The sequence below is a fragment of the Stegostoma tigrinum genome, chromosome 16 (genome assembly GCF_030684315.1).
Source record: "Stegostoma tigrinum isolate sSteTig4 chromosome 16, sSteTig4.hap1, whole genome shotgun sequence".
NCBI lineage: Eukaryota > Metazoa > Chordata > Chondrichthyes > Orectolobiformes > Stegostomatidae > Stegostoma > Stegostoma tigrinum.
In genome coordinates, this window is record NC_081369.1 from 23,792,963 (window position 1) to 23,805,793 (window position 12,831).

The 12,831-nt window shown below is 40.0% G+C and overlaps 1 protein-coding gene across 6 annotated transcripts in view; it reads right to left on the reverse strand.

The window, feature by feature from the left end:
* Positions 1-12,831, reverse strand: part of fto (FTO alpha-ketoglutarate dependent dioxygenase) — a 422,038-nt gene that overhangs the window by 15,767 nt on the left and 393,440 nt on the right. For 5 of the 6 annotated variants that reach the window (XM_059651657.1, XM_059651658.1, XM_048546996.2 and 2 more), the window contains one exon: positions 7,302-7,447. In XM_059651657.1, the coding sequence (XP_059507640.1) occupies positions 7,302-7,447 (146 nt within the window). Of the gene's footprint in view, positions 1-7,301; positions 7,448-12,831 lie in introns of those variants that run through there. The other variant, XM_048546997.2, reaches the window with a different exon arrangement.

Consider the following 12,831-nt stretch of genomic DNA (forward strand, 5'->3'; position numbering starts at 1 on the left):
CTCCATCTCAGGCAACCAGCTTGTAACTGATGTCCATTTCAAGCCCACCGACTCCCACAGCTACCTAGAATACACCTCCTCCCACCCACCCTCCTGCAAAAATTCCATCCCCTATTCCCAATTCCTCCGCCTCCGCCGCATCTGCTCCCACGATAAGACATTCCACTCCCGCACATCCCAGATGTCCAAGTTCTTTCAGGACCACAACTTTCCCCCCACAGTGATCGAGAACGCCCTTGACCGCGTCTCCCGTATTTCCCGCAACACATCCCTCACACCCCGCCCCCGCCACAACCGCCCTAAGAGGATCCCCCTTGTTCTCACACACCACCCTACCAACCTCCGGATACAACGCATCATCCTCCAACACTTCCGCCATTTACAATCCGACCCCACCACCCAAGACATTTTTCCATCCCCTCCCCTGTCTGCTTTCCGGAGAGACCACTCTCTCCGTGACTCCCTTGTTCGCTCCACACTGCCCTCCAACCCCACCACACCCGGCACCTTCCCCTGCAACCGCAGGAAATGCTACACTTGTCCCCACACCTCCTCCCTCACCCCTATCCCAGGCCCCAAGATGGCATTCCACATTAAGCAGAGGTTCACCTGCACATCTGCCAATGTGGTATACTGCATCCACTGTACCCGGTGCAGCTTCCTCTACATTGGGGAAACCAAGCGGAGGCTTGGGGACCGCTTTGCAGAACACCTCCGCTCAGTTCGCAACAAACAACTGCACCTCCCAGTCGCAAACCATTTCCACTCCCCCTCCCATTCTCTAGATGACATGTCCATCATGGGCCTCCTGCACTGCCACAATGATGCCACCCGAAGGTTGCAGGAACAGCAACTCATATTCCGCCTGGGAACCCTGCAGCCCAATGGTATCAATGTGGACTTCACCAGTTTCAAAATCTCCCCTTCCCCTACTGCATCCCTAAACCAGCCTAGTTCGTCCCCTCCCCCCACTGCACCACACAACCAGCCCAGCTCTTCCCCCCCACCCACTGCATCCCAAAACCAGTCCAACCTGTCTCTGCCTCCCTAACCGGTTCTTCCTCTCACCCATCTCTTCCTCCCACCCCAAGCCGTACCCCCAGCTACCTACTAACCTCATCCCACCTCCTTGACCTGTCCGTCTTCCCTGGACTGACCTATCCCCTCCCTACCTCCCCAGCTATACTCTCTCCACCTATCTTCTTTACTCTCCATCTTCGGTCCGCCTCCCCCTCTCTCCCTATTTATTCCAGTTCCCTCTCCCCATCCCCCTCTCTGATGAAGGGTCTAGGCCCGAAACGTCAGTTTTTGTGCTCCTGAGATGCTGCTTGGCCTGCTGTGTTCATCCAGCCTCACATTTTATTATCTTCATAAATAGTCTCCTTGGTTTAAAGAAACATCGTTTCCTCATTTTTACTCAACAATCCAAAAAATAAATAAAAGTAGTATTTATAGAATAAATATCTTTTTCCAGTTCCTCTCAGCTCTAGCAGCACATCAAGGATTGTGTCCCTGAAACAAGATTCAGGCTGAGCATGAAACCCACTTCCACAACACTAATTCTAAACTCCACCAATCTTCAGATATACTTTTTAAAGACTGGAGTTGAGGTTCACACTATACTACTCTCACACAATCAACATAAATCAGCAGTAAAATGATAGAGGTTGCTCGGTTAAATGCTGTTGACAAAACAGGCTGAACGTATTTCTAGGTTTCCCACATAATACTGAAGCCTAGCCCCTGTCCCAATATACCTCTGAAATAGAAACTGTGATGATACTATGGCTTTGGGAATGTATTTTATCCCTATTTTTTCAAAGAGGGGTCTTAAGACAGAGGGGTGCGGCTTGGGGTGGGAGGAAGGGATGGGTGAGAGGAAGAACCGGTTAGGGAGGCAGAGACAGGTTGGACTGGTTTTGGGATGCAGTGGGTGGGGGGGAAGAGCTGGGCTGGTTGTGTCTGGCTGTCTATTTGGATCCAATAAATGAAACTCCTTGTGAGATCTTGGCGTTTTTTGCTTAAAGTTGGAGCAATAGAAACAGCCTGAATAGGTGGGGTCAAGCTCTCCCTGAGCCTGGATTTTTAATTTTAGTTTGGCAGTAGCTGTTGCTGGTGTCTTGAAGCTGGGTTTGGTAGCTGCAGTACTTTTCTCTCTGCTACTCTCTCCGAGTTTTCTCTTGATATTTTTCCTCCTGGGCTGGAGAATTGCCTGTGAGATAATCTATTTTACTGAATTTGCTTTTGCCAAGGGTGTGTTTATGGGTTGTGACAATATTGGAACAGTTACTGTTTAATGGTTAAATAATCTATTGTTTTGTTAAGGTTTCCAATAGAGTTTGGTTATTCCAGTTTTTCTTTCTTTTATTTTGTTTTGACTATGGTGGATGAATAAACTGTGTTTTGCTTCAAGGTTAGTAGTTTGACCAATAGAATTGCAACTGGAACACAATGCCTGGCAATTGCCTTTAAAATAAGAAAAAGTTAGGGTTTAGGCTATCTTCTTAATATACTTTGAGGGGTTTTGGTCTGGTCTGTAACAATATGCTCTAGATAAATTTTCATGCAATAAATAACAGCTTATTAAGGAGAGTCTAAGCTTGTGCGGACTGTGAAAGTCGAATCCTGGAGCTGAGACTCACAATTGCTGTCCATATTTGTCCCCATAAGAAGTTTAAATACACTAATCTGCAACAAAACATGGAATCCTGAGTGAATTACAGAGTAATGGATCAGAAAAATTTCTGCTGTGAACCTGAAATTATTCAATTCTATCTAGCTTAATATTGACTGCGCATGTACACACTTGGATTATCATTACAGTCCCCATTAGGCTGTCATTTTTACATCAACAGTTGGGTGAAAATATGCTTCAAAGCAGTTAAAAAACATTGGGTATCTCTTAAGTAGGATTCTAATCCCTCACCAAATAGCACAGCCAAGCACTGATATAAAGTGTGGTGATATTTGCGTAAGAACTAATGAGAAGCCTCATGTGTGGCTGTTTGGATTATAACATAGATGCAAATCTTTGGGAAGCATTTAAGTTGGAGTGTCTGATCATTTTCATCTTGATTTGATTTGGACAATTTCTTCTCCAATCAAGCATCTGTCAGCTTAGTTTCAATGATCAAATACATTTCATGTTTCCGGTACTTCACCCTCCACTGGAACATCTGACAGAAATCGCACAAATAAATGATTGACAGAAATGCACTGGAACAATGGGTGTTATTGTCACTACCGTTCTGTATGCCCCCTATAGCAAGTTCAACTGAAACTCAATATTATAAAGTGAAAAAATGGTGATAGAGCAAAGAGCATGGACATCAGTCTCACATGAAGGAGAAAGGGAAGACTAGATTATTCTTGCCACTGTGTCTTCAAAAAGAAGTCTCTTTTTCTAGTTGATCTTAATTCTTCTTCGAACACGATGACTCCTTGATGAAACACCAGGTATCAGCATTTCCTTCACTAAATATGCACCTTCTTTGTGCCAACATGACAGTACTGTAAATACTTGGAACGAAGCCTGCTGCCCAAGCCAACCTGTTTCTTCAGGTGAAGGTACGTAAATGCAAGAATTCTCATTGGTACCAACATGCATGAAAAGAACAGAAATGGTGGGAGTAAGATTAAACTAATAAAACTAATGAAAACTTGTCTTTTAATACCACAAAACAGTGCAGGATTTGGCACAGAAAGACAGTTTATGTAAAACTGATGTACATCGGCTGACTGCAAGTGCAGACAGGCAAAGAGATCTGTATCTATTGCAATCAATTCAGCTTGTCAAACATGTAGATAACTTCAACTCATTCATCTGGGGTTGATGAAAACTAAAAATAAGCAAAGGCATGTACAAAACCATTTTAAAAACAGTTTTGTCCTTCGATATTAGAATATAATTTGAACCATTTCTCAAATCTGTCTGATCTTGGATTAATTTCAATGTATACAGCCAAAGAGAAGTTAACCTTCATAACACCACAGAATGACATGACACTGGCTCAGTGACTAATCACAGGTAAGAAATTACCAGGATATTCAGTAATTGATTGGAGTATCCAAAGTCTGATTAAAGGAAGAAAAAGAGTGCTCCATTTATTAAACTGACAAATAAAGATGTATTAATAGGTCTGAAGTACAAGAACAGGCAGGTTGCTTTTGCTTTATATCTGTCGGATAATCTGTGTTTCATATAAGTCGCTTTGCATTTATCCTTTGTGTTAATGAAACAGCAGTCATTAATAATACGTTGCTTGACATGTGTTTTTTATTCTGATATGCTGCTGTAGTAATTTTACAGCTTACTTTTGTGAACAGCATTTTTATAAAAGCTTAAAAGCCAAAATATGTTCCTAGCGAATGGGAAATTAAACAATTAACATGTTTCTCAATATTACTCAATTTATTTTCAAACTTCCTAGTTTAATATCACTGAAATTTTCTATACTGTGATTTGCAAAGATGTCAAAGAGCTCAAAGGGTTAATCTATTGGTCAGACTGTAAACATGTGCTTTGCTATGTAGTCTTCCTTGTTGATCCTAAACCAGATTTCAATAGTTTTCGAGGACATATAATTTATGCTGAGTAGGTTTTGTTAAATAAACAGGCTTCCTCATAACAATTTCCATAACTGATCCTGAAATTCAATGATATTGAATGCTACACCATCTCTTTATGTCTCAAAGATGCAAAGATTATGCTACATACAGTTACTGGTACAGTTATTTATCCAACATATACAGTTAGAATTGAGTGATGAGTGCTTCAGTGCTCATCCTATGTGAGGCTGAAGTTTGGAATTCTATTGAGCACATACTGATTTGTGTAATAATGCAGACACATACCCCATACACAATGCCTTGAATATTCTGAATGCACAAAGGGAAAGTAGTTTGAAAGTGACAGAAATGTCAATAAGAGTCAGGCATGTAAATGCCAGTTAATCATACAGAAGTAGAACATTCAAAAGTCACAGACCATTGCAGAAAATGTAAATCCATTTGGAGAAAATTAATGTAGAATGAAATTTATGTTAAGTTGACTCAATGAAAAGATCAAGAGAACATAAGAAGAAAATTAGGGTAAAATGCAGAGAGTAAAATTAATAAATAGAAAAGAAATTGAAAAACAGACAGGTACTTTATGGTTATTAATATTGAAATACTGCTGAAACATTAACAGAAAAAGCTTTGAGAAAAATAAGCCTCTTGCTGCACCTTTTTATCATATTCTCAGGCAACTCATAAACCAATTATGATCAACTGAAAGATTGGGACCTGTCCCAAGTTTACATCAATATTAGACACAGTAACAGTTGGCAACAATGCAAAAACCACCCAGGCAACATTTTTGGGTTCTACTTTTGGAAGGTTTTTGTTTTCCAATTGTCAGCGATAGAAAATTAAGGGGTGTGACGATAGAGAAGAAAGAAAACTAGATTATATGATGTAGAAAATTAAGTGGTGAAACAATGGCCAACATATCTGTGGGAACAAACTTTCTTCCACCATATGAATAAAATTACATTACTACACAACTGAAACAGCAAAAGAGCACCAATCTGTCTCAAAGCATTGCATCATCCACTTGTACATGCTCTGCATTCTCAACTTAGTTCCTGGCAGGTAGAATGACATCTAAGCCAGCATATTCGTTATAAATATATCTAATATTAATCTGTGAAGATAGTCATAGAATCATACAGCACAGAATTAAGCTATTTGACCTGTCATGGCTGTGCTGGCTATTTGAAAGAGTTATCCAACAGAATTCTATACTCAGTAAAATTAGTTCTAACCAACGATTTGTAGATGTTTAACATGAGGTCTTTGTACCTGCATTCACTGACTCTATTTAAAAGTCATATCATCTTGCTGCGCTATCATTAGTATTTGTGAATATGTACTCAAGTCTCTCTGCTCTTACAAGTTACACAAAACATAGTCCATTTTAAATTGTGCTTCAATCCATGTTTTCCTCTGAAAGTCAATCTTTTCATACTTAAAACTGTGTTTGCTATATTTCTGTATCTTCCTGAAACCTGTTACAACCCTGCTCATGCTTTACTTTGCTGGCAAGTTTTGTAAAACTTCAAATTTGCTCCACCTGCAGCCATGTCAAGGTAATTTATATGCCAAGAGAAACAATGGTCCGAATATATTAACTAGCTGAGGCCCTTCAGAAAATAGCAGTTACATTTCATTCTTTCTCCTTTTTTAGGTATTTTTTATAATTAGTGTCATAGCCAGGTAAGCTATCTACAAGATGAACGTCAAAAACTTGTCAAGGTCTTTTCAACTGCATCTACCGAGCTTGTAGTTCTATTTCCCAAAAGAGCAAAGGCAGTAATGTTGCGGGAGTACCAATGCCCACATAAACAGCAATGGTTCAAGAAGGCAGCTTACCAACACCCTCTCAAGAGCAAATTGGGACTGTAAATAAATACTAACCTTGCAAAAATGCCCATACTGCCTTAACATAAGAATTTAAACAAATATGAACACAGTGTGCCTGAATTAGGTCACAGATTTATTAAAGTAACAAAAAATATTGTCTGCTCATCCTCTGACAAATTAAAATTTGAACAATTATTTTCACAAATCAGTAACAATCTGAAAAAACAGATGTAAGTTAGACTGAATGGTTGTAACATCCAAAAGGTATAGGTTATCTGAATTCATAGAATCATAGAAAGTTCAAAAGAATCATAGAATCCCAACAGTGTGGAATTGGCCATTCCGCCCATTGAGCTCACACTGATTCTCTGAAGAGCATCCCACACAGATTCGCCCCCGCCCTTCCCACCGTACTCCTGTGACACTACATTTCCCCAGCCTGCACATCCTCAGACACGATGGGTAATTTAGCATGGTCAATCCACCTGCACGTCTTTGGTCTGTGGAAGGAAACCAGAGCACCTGGAGGAAATCCATGCAGATGGAATCAATCCTGGGTCCCTGGAACTGTGACTCAGCAGTGCTAACCACTGAGCCATTGTGCCACGCTGGACTGCGAGATCGAGCCATTTCCATCAATCAATATCATAATTGAAAAATGTTTTCAGAATATATTAGGTCTGATAAACTGATCAGGTGATTTTTTTTCTTTCTCCTAACTTTTAATGCGAGAAGGGGCAAACAGTTTTATTTATTATTTGCTTGGGGTAAGTGCAATAAAGATATATCATGCATAATATGCATATCAGTACCAAGGAAATATGGTGAGATAACAGGAAGAGAATGGATTAACATTTTCCCACACGTTACAGGAAATTTTATTTCCTCATGTTTACCTGAAGACATGAGCTGATTCCTCAAAAATGAAATATTTTCTTCCAAGTCAAAGGGTAGAGGCATATCAAGGTCTCCATCGCACCAGTAAGGACGACATTCTGGCTGCTCGTCAACTGGTAGGCTGTTGGCAAGTCTGGACTGACACCTGGAACAAAAACGTAAGCGTTATCAAAAGTGCAAAGGTAAAGCAATTCCATCAATATAATCAGATTAAAACACATTATACAGGGACCAGAGTTAAAGTCAAAAAGAAATGCTCTTCATCGTTATGGTAACGAACTCTTAAGCTAGTTTTGAATTCATTATCAACATTTGCCAACTGTTAATGCACATCATGCATGTTGCTGGAAAACAAAGAACACACTGTTCCACAATCCCCTGAAGCAGACATGGCTTACATTGTCTCATAAGTATAATTTTCACATTGGTTTCATTAAGTTGGGGAGTAAGAAGTGCTTTAACTTGTAACTCTTGACTTTGTGTGGCTCTTTAGTAAATTGCTTAATTTGATAGAAAAGATCATCATTCAATTCCAAAACATTTGTCCTACATGAACTATACTAGATCTATGTTAACATGTCAGATTTATTAAAAGTAATGTTGAAAACAGTACACCTCAAAATGACTTTGTGACTTGGTAACCTAAGATGAAAGCCCATTACTACACAGATCTTCAAAGCTTGCACATTAGAATGCAAAAGATGTGATGCATTTCTTTTAATCACCAATTGCGATACTGAGAAAGCCCCAGCTGTAGTACCATAATCTCCACAGCATCAGAGATTAGAAGTCAATTTACTTCAGTCTACTGAACATCATGAATTAAATCTCATATTCCTTACTCCTTTATGACAACTAGATGTCTTTGAAAAAAATTAACACACAAATGTGAATTAATAAATATTTGAACTGTCATGAATAACTGAGTTTTAAATCATACAAATGAGAAAACAGGAGAGTTATGAGAATAACCATTATAAATACATGCATGTTTAATACTTTGTGTACATTAAAGTGACTAGACAGTCAAAACATCTCTAATTGCTTCACAAACATCTACACTATTTAGGCAGACAGAACATTGCATGTTGAGGACTGTATTAACATATAGCAAACCAATATATCTTCAGTAGCGTACATCATTTCAGGATAATAGCATCTGTTAACAGGCACTAAGCACTATTATGTAGCACATCACTTCATAAATAATAAGATTATCCGACCTCAGGGCCCTGAAAACAGCAACAAGCTTAAATGTTCTCATTACTTATTTAAAACAAGAATTAAGGGAACAAAAGCTAGGACAGCTCGGTTACTATAAGTGACTGGGTGAATAGGATAAGCAAAATTGCAATTAGAAAATTTCATTGTCTCTGGATAAAAGTGGAGTTTCCTGCCAATTTCTGGCATTTTTAATCAAAAAAAACCAAAGGTGAGACATTGTTGAAGGGATTCTCAAAGGCTTAGTTAAACGTGGTTAAAGGGTTAGTTACAAAATTTAAAAAGCCATAATTACCTGGTTTTGTTAAGGTATGGTAACAGTTTCTGAGCAGCTAGTAGAAGGTTAGTGTAAAAGTTAGCATACAAAATGTCTTTCAACTTAGCATCATAATGTCCCAAATTACTTTGATGCTATGCTTGGTTGTCAAGATCAATAGCTTATCACAGTAAAACTATTTGACTGACTTTTAAAACTGTACTATCTTTTTCCAGTTGGGCTGTAGCTAAAAATTACTACAAAATTTGGATCCACACAACATAAATGCTCCAAGTTAAGTGTTTTTTAAAAACAAAATTAGTTACAAAGTCACTTAGCAGGTTCTATGAGAAAAAGAGATTCCTGGTGAGTGTAAAGTACTGTTTGGATGTTCACTTCAGAGATGAAGCTAATGGGGCTAGATGAAACTTTAGATAGTCTTACGAATAAAACAACACAACTGAACAGTTATAGTAACGTTTTTCTTTATTCATTCATGGGATGAGAGCATTGTTGGCTAAACCAACATTTATTGCCCATCTCTAACTGATCAGGTGTCATTCCCAGAACAACTTGCTGCTGCTGGGCTATCCCAAAATTAACCAACATAGCTGGAGCCAGCACAATCTTTATAACCTGGACAAGTGCTGTCATTCCACAGCTGCCCTGCAGTTTGTAACATTTGCCCTAGATATAGCATACAAGGGAAATTTTGTGCCCCATTTTGCAGGCAGGGACCTGCAGGTCCTTCTGGTTGGGGTGGTGAAAAGGTGGGATGTCGTCTTTCCCAGACTCACCAGAGAGGGTCCAACACCAGATTATGCCAACCTGGTCCACAGTTGTCACCCAGGTTACAGCAGTCACAGCTGTCCTGATAAGTGTATAGCCCTGTAGGTAGAAGGTCAATGACTTTCCCCACTCAGTCAGCATTAAACGTTACCACCATCATGCCTGCACCAAGTTACAGCCGACCACTTTATCTCCCTTGGTAAATGCTTCTTTCTCATTCCAGGAGGAAAGGAGTTCTAAATGTGGCAGAAAGAGTCACATTAGAAAGATGGGTGATGGGCTGCCCGACATTTGGTTCTTCATCCCTTATTTAGGTAGCATGTTGACTCTGACTGCCCCCAGTGGCTGACTGGTCATGTCCAAGCACCTGGACTGGTATTGGTGGAGTCCCTTAACTTTCTGTGCCAGGAGCTGATGGCCAAAAGCTTTCCCCCTTGACTTGCCCGAGAATTGCTGAAAACCATGACATCTGCCCTGGCTTTGTGCCTTCACAATTGTATGGCAATAAAGCAGAACTGTAAGCCTGATATCTCTGAGGGCAATAAGCGCAAATAGGTAATGCACAAGCAAATAGGCTCAGAATGAGTTTGCACTATGAGAGCACATGAACAGATTTGAGATCCATGCTGGCTCATTCTTGAGCTGGATATATGTCGCTGAGGATACAGCATCCTTGCAGCAGCACTGTCATGATAGTTGCTGATGCAGCTTGAGGTGCAGCTCTGAAGCATAGAAGCTTCCTGTAACTAGATCAAAGATGTATCATGACTGTTTTTGAGAGGCTGGTACATGTCAGATACAAATGCCCAGGGTTGTGTGCAGCCAGTGCCCCTGGACTGCGCCCTGAGATAATGGTGTCTGATGTCTAATAAGGAGGTCAACTTGGAGCAAGAGGTGAGCTGAAGTTACCAGGTATCTGTTTTGAGTTCCATGTTGAGAATTCTTAACATCTAGTTTGTTAGGCGTTTAATAAGATAGGAAGCTGAATATTAATAAAGTGAGTTCCTGTGTTAATAAGGCATTTAATAAGCTACAGCTCCCTCAGTTGGTAACTCAATGCTACCGAGTGAACTCAGCAAATACATGAAAAAAGCAGTGAGTTATTTCCAACGTGGAGGTAGGCCTTTCTAGAATTTTCATGTAATTCTGACACAAATCTCACATAACCCACATTGTACAGACCCTATAAGATTCTGCCTAGTGAGGCAGAGAGCACAGCTGAGGTGTGAGATCATTAGGGAAGAATTAGCACAGGCTGTGCAGAAAGGGGAGTTAATTCAGTCACTAGAAATGTTTACAACTGGTGAGGATGAGACATTGGTTAGGCTGTTTGTACCTTAAATTTGAGGTTTTGGACCATATGAGATACATCCAAGGATACTGTCGGCAATGAGTGCAGAAGTTGCAGGTACCGACCGTAGATTTTCAGTTGTCTTTGGATTCTGGGGTGATGCCAAAGCATTGGAGAATTGCAAATGTTACACTCTTGCTCAAAATAGACTGCAAAGGTAAGCCCAGCAGTCAGTCAGTTAACTCGAATGGGGGTGGGGGTGAAACCTCTACAAATAATAATTTAAGACAAACTTATTAGCCACAAGGACAAAACTAGTTAACGAGGAAAACCTGTTTAAAGGAAATGATGTTTAACTAATTTGCTCAAGTGTGTGGAAAAGGTAGCAAACAGTATTGATGAGAGCAATGCTGTTGATGGGGTACCAGGATTACTAAACGCTACACGGCAAACTATTGAGCAAAGTTATATTTCACGGAGTAATAGAGACAGCAGTGACATGGCTACAGAATTGACTGAGTGACATGAGATGTTCTTGTGGATGGAGAAAGGTTTGAAATAATCAGGAGTTAAGTTTGGGACCCTTGTTTTTCCTGACTATATAGTAAAGAACTAGACATGGTGTATAGGGCATAAGTTTCAAAAGCTGTGGATGATATGAAGCTTGGAAACGTTTTAACTGTGAGGGCGTTAGTGTAACACTTCAAAAGAACACTAACAAGTGGTTGCATGATTGTACAGATGTGAAATGAAGTCTGTTGCAGCGAAAGTTGAGGTGATTGATTTTGATAGAAAGAACATTTAGCAATGATACAAACTAAAAGGTACAAATCTAAAGTGGCTGCTGCAGAGTGACCTAGGTGTATATGTGCATAGAATATTAAAGCTGTCAGGACAGGTTGAGAGAATGATTAATAAAGCAAGCAGTATCCTGAGCTACAGTAATGGGGCCATAGGGTACAAGAGCAAGGAGGTTTTGTTGAACATGTTCATGACATCAGCTCAGACTCAGCTGGAAGACTGAATCCTGATCTGAGTGCCATAATTTAGGAAGAATGTGAAGGCCTGGCGGTGGTGGTGGTGGTGGTGGCGGGGGGGAGGGGGGGGGGGGGGAGGGTGTTGCACAGGAATGGTTCTGGGGCAAAGAACTTCAGTTATGAAGATATAGTAGAGAAGTTAGGACTGTCTTCCTTGGGAAAGTGAAGGCTGAGAGGACATATGATTGAGGTATTCAAAATCATAAGTGTCCTGGACAATGTATTTGGGAAGAAACTGCTCCACATAAGAAAGGATCAAGAACAAGAGGGCACAGATTTAAAATAATTGGCAAAGGAGGAAGGGTGATATGAGGAAAAGCTTTTCCATGGCGCAGCTAGGATAATAGCTGGGAATGCAGCTAGTATATTGGGGAAATGATATCAGTCCATGCATTCAAAAAGTAGTTAGTGTGTTATTTGAAAAGGAACAGAATGTAAAATTATGGAGGATGAAATTCCCATTTGGCAAGTTGGTACAGGCACATGGATCAAATAGACTTCTTCTGCATCATCTGGATTCTGTGGTATCACTTGAGCACTGATAGCTAAATATTAAAGAGATTGAGCCAAGATTCAAGGAAGGATAAAGATTAAGTGGATTGAGGTAGTAAATCGAAAGGCCAGCAGAATAAGAGATGAGGTGGTGTGTGTGCAACTTTGTGTACGTATATTACGTATAAGTGACACTGCCATTACGTAATAAAATGAATATGGTCTCATCGTTACATTTGCAGAGTAAAGAACTAGAACATCAGCCATGCATTATTCCCTGTGTCAGACAGAACACGGTGTAGCATCTTTATAAAGGCACACGTTCTTAGTCAGTCTCAGCAAAGTCTTTGACACCACTAAACTGACTACATGAGATTACAATGACATTTTAAACACAGCACAAACATTCTGCCCAGTTGAAAAATGAATTGCTTCATGTTTAA